The 11662-nt window shown below is 55.0% G+C and overlaps 1 protein-coding gene across 2 annotated transcripts in view; it reads left to right on the forward strand.

Moving 5' to 3' along the window:
- MYO18B (myosin XVIIIB) overlaps positions 1–8351 on the forward strand; it is a 60947-nt gene extending 52596 nt beyond the window's left edge. For both annotated transcript variants that reach the window (XM_062615668.1, XM_062615674.1), the window contains 4 exons: positions 48–89; positions 731–892; positions 5896–7184; positions 7654–8351. In XM_062615668.1, coding sequence (XP_062471652.1) covers positions 48–89; positions 731–892; positions 5896–7183 — 1492 coding nt within the window. In that variant the 3' untranslated portion in view covers position 7184; positions 7654–8351. The remainder of the gene's footprint in view (positions 1–47; positions 90–730; positions 893–5895; positions 7185–7653) is intronic.
- Positions 8352–11662: the final 3311 nt, after the last annotated feature.

Here is an 11662-nt window from a genome sequence, read left to right on the forward strand (position 1 = left end):
GGAGGCCCTGTGAGTGCTGGAGCTGACTCTGCTCTTGTCCCTTGCAGTGTGCAGACAACGCAGGAGTCCCTTTGCTCCAGAAGAGAGACGTGAGTGAAGGGCAGGAGCCTGTGCCTGGTTGTGTGCTGGGTTGTGGGCCCCAAGCTGAGGGCAGGGCTGGATGGGGTTCTGGATGTGCTTGTTTCATGTCCCAGTGCCCATCAACACCCTCACTTTCCCTTTGAGCTCTGATAAACCAACGGGATGCTCTCACTGCTCCAGTCTGCACTTGGGGGACTATGGGGCTGATTTATGGCTTTGAAGGAAAACTGAGATCTTAATGGATTTCACCCACTGCAGCTGGTCTGGGGGCTCCGGGTGGGTGGGCAGGGGAGCCCAGGAGTGCATAGGGCACAATGGGGTTCCCAGGGTCTCACTGGCTCTGTCACTGCTGCTCCGGTCCCAGGCACTGCAGGCAGCAGTGGGGTTTTCCTGCCTACAGTCTACAGGCAGGGTGCTTATAAAAGCACGGAGGAAACATCAGTGGCAGCCACAAGGGCCAGGTTAGCTGGAAACGTTCGGTTTACCCCATCTGTGCCGGTGCCACAGGGTAGAGCCCAGCAGCTGCAGCTGCCATTGCTGCAGCCGTGAAGGAGTTCCCACTCTGTGCTCTTCTCACATGCTGCAGGACCCTTCCTGGTGCTTCCTGCCTGCACTTGCAGAGCTCATGGGGCCCCTCCTCTCCCCACAGGGACGCCTGCTCCAGCATTGGGTCCACACTTGGCCTGGAGCCCGCAGAGAGCATCAAGTCCTGGCCGGGTTCATCCACGGGCTGGTCCTCCCCTGCGGGTGGCAGCGTGGCCGGGAGCATTTCGGCACAGTCCATCGGCAGCCGCAGCACCCAGAGCCCCAGGTAAGGGACCCAAAGCCCGCACTGGGCTGCACCGCACAGGGCACCCGCCACAACCACTGCCATGCCTGTGGTTCATGAGGGGATGCTGCAGACTGGCTCAAGGATGCGGGTGCTTCACCTCTTCTCCTTTTGGGATGCGCAGAAGGGAGGGTCCTGTGGTATTTAAGGTCAAAACCCCAAATCAAGGAAGGTAGTCGCTGCCACGCCAGGATCAGTGAAACACCAGATGAAAGTCGCTACATCAAAACCAGGCTTCGAGCAGTATAATATCCCTTGATGTATTCCCTAGGGATAACTTAAAGAGGCGAGGCAGCCTATTTGAGGGTGTGTGTGCCATATGCTTGCCTTTCGCTGCTGAGGAAACAGGCTGCATTTATACAGTTCTAATATAAAATATGTTAATTTCTGACTGTAATGCTAATGGGCTGCGAGGGAGCTGGAGAGTGGCCCAGGCACTCCTATGGCCAAACTGCCTCAGCTCGGCCCCGGTGGAGCTCCAGGCACCCTCCAGCCTGCAGACAAACCCTGGTTTTACAGCCATCCCCAGCACTGCAGGGGCACAGGGAAGCTGGTTCGTTGTGTTTGTCCCGTGATGCACAGGGATGGTGTATTGGGACATAGGTTACTATTTTCCCATCTTTTCCCCCATTCCTCCAGCACCAGGGCAGGGGCTGAACTGACGCTTGGCACAGCTCACTAGCGTCCTGCTCACGTGCAGGTCTGTAGATAGATGCTCCAAGCTGATAGTCTGGGGGGCTGCAGATTGCCATTGCACTGCAGACACTGGTATCAAGCTCCCTGCTCTGGTGCTGGTGTGAACTGTCCCCACCACATCCACCATTTGGACAGTTAAATAGCTGGTGCCAGAACTGACTGAGGAGCAATTCCCCTGGGAGCAGACACCTGGGCTGTGCTGGAGGAGCTGGAATTGTCAGTGTCCATTGCAGATACAGAGCAGAGATTAAGAGCAGACAGGCAGGGACCTGCTGGGAAGTGATGGGTGGGAGCCCTGAGAGCTCTCTGGGACCTCACAGCCCACCCCAGCACCCATCAGTAAAGCAATCCCTAAGTACTACCAGGCTGCTTCAAGCCCTGTCTGACCTGGCCTTGAACACTGCCAGGGATGGGGCTGCGCAGCTGGACCAAAGACTCCCAGGCAGTACTTAGGAATTGCTCTACTGATGGGTTCCGGGGTGGGCTGTGAGGTCCCTGTGCTCTAGTGGAAGGTGTCCCAGCCCATGGCAGAGGTTGGAACTCGATGAGCTTTAAGATCCCTTCCAATCCAGACCAGGCTGGGATTCTGTGATTCTATATAGGCTGGGCTGGCCATGGCCACTGTGAGAGGTAATGTGTACCTAGACCTGGAAGCCTGGTGGCAATCTGTCTCTGTCCTGGGGGTGATGAAGAGGCGACTTGCAGATGCTGGTGTGGTGGCTGTGTTTGGCTTCAGCTAATCTAAGATGGAAATATTGGAGAGGAGGCTGCATGAAATGCAAACAAACAGACAGGGAGACGGGTAAAGTAATAAAAATGAGACCAGGGAAACAAGCTCTTCCTTATTAAGATTCCTTTGTCTTACACAAGCACCCAGAAATGAAAAATGAATCTTCCCAGCACTACATATGGGGTATTTGCTGAACAAACAGCTGCCAGGAGCTAGAGGAAAGCATAGCAGGCTGTTATCATCAGTGTGACTTACAGGAATGAGAGATTTGATTAATGTTTCCTTTGACTCTCTGCTATTTAAATGTGTGTACAAGGCGCTGGCCAGCAGGGCTAAGCCTCCAAAATACAACACATTGCAGAGCTGGAACAAACTCTCTCTTTTATTATTTATTAGGAAGCCAATGCAAAACTTCATGCATTTTCTCTGCCTCTCACCAGGCAGGCTGAGGTTGCACTGCAACAGAGGGGCTGACCTTGAGGCGCAGGCAGGGAGCGGACCTGCAGCACAGGGCCCTGCCTCTCGGCTCCTGCATCCCGCAGCATCATCCCAGCATCCTTCCCCTTCTTGAGCTCACAAACTGAGGACCCCAGGGCCCAAGGTTGGTGGGGATCCAACACATCTATTTTTGAACAGGATGGTGTCAAAGGCAGGTTCTGATACAGGGAAACTGGGAGTACTTGTGTAGATGACAGCGTGACAAGAGAATCCTCCTCTGACAGAAATGAGGCCAGTCTCTCTCCCTGAAATGGAGTTGTCTCAGCTTTATTTATGAGCTCCCAGGAAAAGCATCCGAGCCAGACTTCCATCCCTGGTCATGTGTTGCATCGCATGTGTGGATTTTATTGTATAAATTATTTCAACTAGCATAATTGTAATCATGTTAATTGCTATGTAATCTGCACTAATTATTGTTGTATGTCATTTGCTTTGGTGTGAATGGCATATTGCGGAACTCCGTTTGGCTTACAGATGCCTTCCGAGTCAGCTCGGATGCTGTGGGATGGGATGGGACCATCTCACGTTGTGCCCTGCCTTGTGAATAGGCTGGAGGATGGCCAAGAGAAGATCAGCCATGGTTTTGGGGTGGGTTTTCTTTGGACAAGGTACTGGTACAGTGGTGTAGGGTGCAGTCCCAGTGTCACAGCTTGACTGGTGATAGGGGACAGCAGCCTGTTGGGATGCGGCAGCACCAGTTCCATCCTCTGGGCTTGTTCCATCAGAAACCTGTTGATGGGAGAAACTACTTTGTGGTCCTCAGGCTCCTTATACAGAAATGAAGGTGTGATTTCGGTGTGCCTGTGGCAGGGCTGACGCCGGGGTGGGCTGCAGCTTGGAGCCACCATTGGAGGGTCTATAGAAGCAGGTTTTGGCTTCCTAGAAGGAGAAGTAACAACAGGTTTTGCTGGAAGGACCCGAGCTCTTTAGATGCTGGAAGGCAAGAGGAGAAGCATCAAAAGCAGTGAAATCCCTGCAGCGTTTCCCCATCACACGGTGCCTTTTGCTGCTCATCTAAACCCCAGGGAGGATTTGCATTTTCATTTAAAATCCAATCAGAGCTGCATGCTCTCACCAGGCAGCTGATGCTGCTCCGAGCTAACACACCATGACCTTGGCACCGACCCACCAGTGCCGGCACCACATGCACCAACCATGGACCGATGAGCTGTGATCGCAGAGACGCGGCTTCCTTGGGGGGGAATTGGCCCTTTCCATAGCGGGTTTTGCTTAATGAATGCAGCTAATAGGAACTGTGGGGAGAGACAAGGGTGGTTTTGGGCTCCAGCTCTTCTGCTGAGCACCAGGGCATGGAGAGCACGGGCAGGAGATGCTCCAAGAGGTCCCTGTGTGGACCCTGGGGGCTGCATTGTCAGACGCATAAGACCCATGGGAGCTGTAGGAACAATCCCATGTTTGCAGCTTTTCTCCTATTTCAGGCTCTAAAGGTTTTCATAAAAATAGTAACTGTTCATCATGCTGAACAGGACAATAAATAGCAGCGTCTGAGCGCTCCACGTTCACAGTCCATTAGTGTTTCTCACCTCTCCAGCTCACTTTTATCTCAGTCCTAACAACCAAAGGCAAATAGGAGAGCTGGCTGTTTAATTTATGAAAGCTGGCCGTGCAGCAGGCAGCTCACAGTATTATTTGTAAACACAGAGAGTGTTCAGAGCCATTGCTGTGCAAATTGCCCAGGAAGGATTACACCAGCTATTTGGGTAAGATGCGATTTAGGATCCTAAGAACCAGCATTATCGAGACGTCTCCCACTATTAATCAGCTGCGATGCTTCCCGGGGTAGGCCTGGAGCTCGCTGGGTTCCAGGGAGGTGGAATCTCTGGTTAATTCATTTTGCAGTGAATAATCCCAGATTTTGGACTGGTTTTATGCGCTGTGGGCACAGGAGCACCAGAGCAAGGTGGGCACCGCCGTGCTGGCTGTGCCAGCTGGTGCCGGGGAGCTGAGGCTGCTCCATTCCCCATCCCTGCTGCACTCACTCCCTTCTCCCAGCCGTGGGATCTGTGCTCAGCCCATCTCGGCATGTAAATTATTTCACGGGTCAGCAGAGGCTGGGCCGAGCAGGTCCGGCAGTGGCTGGATTATCCGCTCTCACCCCGTTCCCATGGCAACGCCAGCATTCCCGGGGCAGGATGCTTCATTACTGCGATGTAGAACTTGACCACTGCTCCCACACCTCGAAGCCTGCTGGCCTCTCACAGATGTGTTTATATTTGGATCCTGATGCTTTACTCTGCGTTTTCCCTCCTCCCTGCTTTCTCAGGCAAACTCATATCCCAGCAGCCGGTTCCCAGTCCCCCTGGGCTGAGCAATGCCAGGGTATCAGTGAGTGGGGATAATCCTGCAGGGCCAGCAAGAGGATTCCCTTTCGCTTTTCCTTTCCCTTTCTCTTTCCTTTTCACTTTATTCTTTCCCTTTCCTTTTATCTTTTTATCCTTTCCCTTTTCCCCTTTTCCTTTTCCCTTTCTCTTTCCCCTTCCCATGCTTTGGGGACAGTGTCCTGCTGTGATGGTGACCCCTGTGGCCTTTGGTGAGCTCACAGGGTTCCTGCACTAGCCCTTGTTTGCCGGTGAGGTCCCATCCCCATACCTCACTTCCATCAGTCCCAGTTCAAGGGGCAGCCCCTGCCCAGGTGTTACCTGGCTCCTGCACCCCACAGTGCCAGCAGCCTGGGTGAAAGATGCCCTGCAGTGCCATCGGGGTGCATTGAGGGTGCTCCTTGAACTGCTTTCATGAAGTTTTAGTGAATAATCTTTGGCTTTGGCAGAACTGAAATAAATCCCACATCTTGCTGCAATCTGTCAAGGAAAAAGGACGTTTGAGGTATGCGTTTGGCAGAGCTGAGCTCGACCGCGCCAGCTTGGCTGACCTGGAGTTATTTAAGATAAAATCTTTGGGCATTGCCCAATGCTTGATGCAGCAGTGGGAGTTCATCCTGGGGCTGCCATGCCAGGAGCGGCTTTTCTCTGCGCAGCCCTGTCCTTGCTGAATGACATTGGAAATCCCATGGCTTAAACTAATGCCAATATCTCTTGTTTAGGCTGAGCAGAGACACCAAGGAACCCGCACCGAGCCGGCCGGCTTCTTCCCGGAGCTCTGCCATGCCGGTGGATGCTGCGGATGCAGGGAGGGTGGCGAGCCCCCTGCTCGGGGCGAGGAGACGGGAATATGGAAAACCTGCAGCGGATGAGGAGCAGCTGGGGAGCCTCAGGAAGCCTGGGGACAGGATGGGAGAGACGTCCCCATCGGTGCTGCGGCGGGGGGGGTCCCCTGCCCCGGACGGGAGGTTCCTCAGCCCGCTGTCTCCCATGGTGCCGAGGAGGAGGAGGAAGGGGGGGCTCTCCCCAGGGGCAGCGCCGGTGCCCAGCTCCTCGGCCGCCCTCTCCGAGTACGTGGAGGAGCTGCGGCGGCAGCGGGGAGCGGAGCGGGAGCCGGGGCAGCCGGCGCTGGGTGACACCTCTCCCCTGCCCATTTACCGCACCGTGGGTGCCGTGGCCCTGCGGCGCTGCAGGGCTTTCCCTGCAGCAATGGATGGTTCCATGGGGAAGCTGGATGGGAACGAGCCGGGGGAAGAAGGCGAAGGAGCAGGCGCTGGCCTCGTGCGCTCCTGCAGCCTGCGGAGCATGGCCTCGGAGCCGGCGCGCTCGCCGGGGCTGAAAAGAGCATCCAAGTTCGGCTCCTACGACTCCCTCCTGCAGAGCCTGGATGGGTCCGGCCGCCGGCCCGGCTCTCCGGCGGCGGGGATGGAGGTGCTGGGAACGCTGCGGCCGAGCTCCTGGAGGAGCTACTTGGAGCCGTCGCTGGAGGATGTGGAGGTGGGAACGGGCTCTCCCTCCAGTGACAGGCTGGGCGAGGGGAAGGGGAGCGACCCCTTCACCTGGAGGATCCCCACCCTCAACTACGAGCGCAGAACCAACGTCGACTTCGACGACTTCCTCCCTGCCATTCGCAAGTCCCGCTCCACCAGCAGCCTGGCCAAGCCCGGGAGGGACAGAAGGGATGGACACCGGCCCCTCACTGTGCGCTTCGAGGATGAGGCCATAGCGGGCACCTCAGCATCCTCCGAGGGGAAGGGAGCCACCAAGCGCAGCCCGGCCCTGCAGGAGGACCCTGGGAACGTCTCTGACTCCTCCTCATCCTCTGGCTCCCACCAATCCTCCCGGAGCGCCGACAGCATCAAGCGCCGGCCGCAGCCGCAGAGAGGGGATGGAGAGGGATGCAGCAGCAAAGCCAGCACCCAGAGCAGCGCGGCAAGCCGCCGGGCCGAGGCAGAAGGGAAGGAGGATGATGTCAACAGCATCATGAGGAAGTACCTGGGAAAAGACTAAGGTAACCCCAGAGCTGGTCACACCACGGGGTCCGAGTCCACTGGGCTCCCCAAAAATAGCGTCCCCCCTGGGTACTACCGTGCCAGCAGGCAGACAGGTCCTCCCAGACTCCCATCCCAATGCCCATGCTTGTTTGGTTAATGTGAAATTGGCTTTGGCTGGGTGCTGGAGGTCACCCCCATGGTTCAGAAGGGCTTCCCCCAGTTAGAAACTGCCTTGTCCAGGCCTTGGATCCAACCCCTGTATTTGCAACTGACACTGCAAGAATTGGGGCTTATTACTGCGATGCAGGTTTGAAAGCGAAGTCCCTAATGAATGCGCCACAAGTGTAATTAAGTGTTTAAAATAGATTAGGGAAACATTTTGTAAACCCATTGCCTTTAGCCTAACTCGCTGGGTGTCAAGCTGTGCCCAAATTGACTAAGGCAACACAAGACGGGCGCACGTGTTAATGAAACATTTCTTTCCAGGGAGCACAATTTGCATAATGAAACGTCCCCATTGCTCCAGACTCGGTTTCAAGACGCTGCAGCAACGGCCTCGGAGCTGCACTGAGCAAGGAGCTGTGACCCTGCAAACTGCTTCCCTGCTCCTGTGCAAGAGCCCCTGCTAGGAAACTCGTCACTTACACAGAGACTGAAGGTGGCTCCCTGGAAACCATGGGATGCTTTCACAGACTGAGACTCTTGGGGTTTAGAGACGGTTTCTTTCTGCTCCTTCCCCCTTCCCCATCACCTCCGCTTTGCTCAGGGCCAGCCGAGGGGACAAGGGACTTTCTTGTTCTCCTGCAGTTCTTTGACTCAGGAGTTGGTGCTGTCATTGAAGCCCAGCGGCTGCCATAGGTGCCTGATAACATGGGATAAACCTGCTCTAGAGCTGGAAGAACACCAAACCCCCTCCTTTGTAACCCAGGAGGCCTCATCCCGTGTAGCACTGCTCCGAAATCAGCAGAAGGATGCATTTGGGTCTTGGTGTGACACCCCCTACGCTCTGGAGCTTTAATAATTCCATAGATGTCTGAAGGCAGGTCCGTGCGTGCTTTCACAGCTGGTTGGGATGTCTGGGCACCTGCCACTGGGCTGCAGGGGCTGCGGGGGGGTGAATGGGAGCCTGCCTTCAGATGTCTGCTTGGGTTTTACACAATAAAATACTTGCTTCTTTGACACAAGCCTCTTCTTGTCCTTCCTCTCCCTGCAGGGAGCCAAGCGCTCCCCCTGCCACCTCCATCTCCCTGCACTCACTAAAAGCTCTTTTCCCTTCCTGCCCAAACGTGCTCTGTTATCAGAGGTCTGTGGCATGAGCAAATCTCTCCTTTCCATCAGTGGAAACCTGCTCTAGTGGAAGGTGTCCCTACCCAGGGCAGGGCTTGGAACTGGGTGAGCTTTAAGGCCCCTTCCAACCCAAAGCAGTCTCTAATTCTATGACTGTAAGTAATTTGCTGACGTGGGAAGCACGCACCAGTCCCACATCCCCGCCGGAGCCTCCGGGGCAGCCACAGTGCAGCGGGGCTCAGGAAGGCAAACTGGGCACTTGTCAGCATTTCAGTTTGCCTCTGGGATCCGTCCCATTCGTTTCTAATTTAAACCAAAGCCTCGCAGCGAGAAGCATTTCCCTCGTCACAGGCGAGCGCCAGAGCCCGGCTGCGGCTCACATCAGCACTTTGCTCGGGTGCCGGGAGGCTGTCAGCAATTCCCAGCAATTCTCGGATCCCCGGCGGCTCCGTGCTGCAGACAGCGGGGCAGACACAAGGTGACATGCCCTGGTCTCCCTTTTGCCACGTGTGACTCATGCCAGAAGGCAGCAACTGAAGAAATTACCTCTAATTGGTTTAAAATTGGCCATTCTGATCATTCTCTGCTATTTCTGGAAACCCAAAGCAACACTTTGTATAGCTCTCGTGTGCTTCCGAAATGAAGCTGGGACCGGTTGGGTGATGCTCCTGGAGCCTCCAGAGGCACGAAACAGCTGGGAAAAAGGTGCTGTGCAACCTCAACCAGGTCTGTGCTGTGGGAGAGGTGGGTACAGGGCAGTAAGATACCAAGCGGGACAGGGATCAGGGGGTGAAGGCAGATGATGACCAGGAGGAGCATCACAGCATGACTTCTGCACACAGCATCACAGCTCTGTCACTCTAATCCATCCCTGTGGGACGTGGCAGGGGGGATCTGCAGGTAATGAGGCCCTCGGCTGGTTGCGTGGTGGGGAGGGACACCCTGAAGGGCGCTCAGTACCCATGCCAAGCATCCAGCCCCGCTCAGCATCATCCCCACCTCCTGCCCCCGAAGGCTGACAGACCTGCAGGCGCTGGCAGGCAGAGGTGTTGCTCTGCAGCTGGGTTTTAATCTCGTCTCAAAACACTACATAAATTGCTCATTATTTGGTGGCTGTAGCAAAATGATTCCTTTGACACTGAGCCTTTGATGTGGAATTACTACAGCGGTGGGTTTGCTTAACATGAAGCTGTTACTATTTAGGCTTGCAGCAGGAATGCAGATTGGTGGGTAATACACTGACTTCTATTCTTTTCGCCTTTTCCTTTGCAGGACACGAAGGAAATTGCTCTGTCACTAGGAATGGCTTTGCACATCCTTTAACAGCAAACGTGGGGAAAATGATGCTGGGGCTGGAGCTTTTCAGGCTGAGTCCAGAGAACTGTTTGCCCTTGAAGCAGCAGGAGAGCAACACTGATGGGTGGTGAAACCAAGCCATCCATCACCTCTGGACAGCAATAAATACGGTGGGTATATGGCACAGGGTGGGAAACGCCTGTTCCCTGCCCACTCTGAATGAACTGGAGACAAGTAACCGATGGCCAGGTCAGTTGAGTTTAGGACCGTGGCAGTTTATAGCCTGGGGTGGGAGGACAGCAGTTGTTCTCTTTGCCCCTGAGTTTTAGCCGCATTTACCTGCCTCAGCACAACAGCTTTGCTGTGTGCCCCTGTGAGGGATGGTGCCCACAGGGAGGAAGGATGCTGTGCCCTGTGCCAAGCTGCTGACATACAAACAGTGCCAGCCCAGTTTGGGGTCCTGCGAGGGAGATTTTTCCCTTTGGGCATGTCATGTCACCCGCAGAGAGAGGAGAGTGCTGCCAGGTCAGAGCCTCCCCCCCCCCCATCGGCATCCTTTACCTGGGTGCATCGCAGGGTCTGGTGCTGTGAGGGTATCACCCATCACGCCCCATCACCCGGCTGCCTCCTCTCCAAGGAAGGCAGGCACTGGGAAGGGGAATACCTCCCCATCAGAGGGAGAAGCACCAAGCAGCTGAGGCTGCCAAGTTTGTATCTATCATAATTACAGCATGGATGAGCCTTCGGAGAGCCTTCGTCAAAGACATGATCTCTGCGAGGAGCTCCTTCCTTTGCAAGATGCTCATCATCGCACTGAGAGTGCCCAGTTCATTAGCAGGTAGATAAGCCTCTTTCCAAACAAATAAGCTGGTTTTCCCGGTGCCTGCATTTGGGAACGCTCTGCTTTGATTCCTTCCTCTGCTCAGTGGGACAACACACACACAATGGTGCACATCCTCACCGCATCCCTCCTACGGATAGGACCTGCCAGAGCAGCTGGGGCTGCTCCCACAGGCTGGTGGCTCCAGCAGCCAAGAAGGGATTGAGGAGCCTCCCCTCTGCCTGCACAAGCAGGGCCAGGCAGCGTTCTGCTCCCGCCCCACGTGTGATAGGATTCAATTTCATGCCTGTTGGATGCAGGGAGTTAACACCCTATCGCTGCCATGCACGGAACCAAATGTGTCCGTTCCAAAAGGGAGATGTAATTGAAGTCATTCTTCCTGCGGGTGGCTCAGCAGGCGTGGGAGCTCCTCTTGCTCTCCTCAGTGGTTGCCATTGTGGCTGGTCTCGCAGCCAAGCCCCAAGCACGCTTTCACTGCAGTGATTCACTGGCGTCCTTCAAACAGGCTTGGGCTGGGGAGTTCCCTCTACAACGAGGTGAGACGAATCCTCCTTGGCACAGCAGAGCTGGGCTCGCCAAGTCTGATTGCCTTGGCCAACCTCCCTCCTCCCTGTGTGGATGGAGAGCAGGGCCAGTGCCCCGTGAGGGACCACAGGGGTGACCCCAAGACCTGGGTCCCTTGAGGCTGCATGGTTCTGAGTTACCGGCTGGGCTTAAGCCATTACATCATATCATATCATAATAGGATTATATTATATTTATATCATATCATATTATATTACATTACATCACATCACCTTACGTGTATTCCATATATCTATGTATTATAGAGGTGCTTGCTATGTCATCAAATTAATGGCTATTAGGGAAAACCCAGCATAATTGTCCTCATTCTATTTTCTACTTGTCACTAAAGGGACTTCTGTTTTCCTTTTGTGCTGGCACAGGGTGCCCAGAGGACCTGTGGCTGCTCAAGGCCAGGTTGGACACAGGGGCTTGGAGCAAGCTGCTCCAGTGGAAGGGGTCCCTGCCCGTGGCAGGGGTTGGAGCTGGAGGAGCTTTAGGTTCCCT

Source organism: Pezoporus occidentalis, unplaced genomic scaffold (genome assembly GCF_034315485.1).
Source record: "Pezoporus occidentalis ecotype Australia unplaced genomic scaffold, CSIRO_AGI_Poc_V1 ctg102, whole genome shotgun sequence".
NCBI classification, from domain to species: domain Eukaryota; kingdom Metazoa; phylum Chordata; class Aves; order Psittaciformes; family Psittacidae; genus Pezoporus; species Pezoporus occidentalis.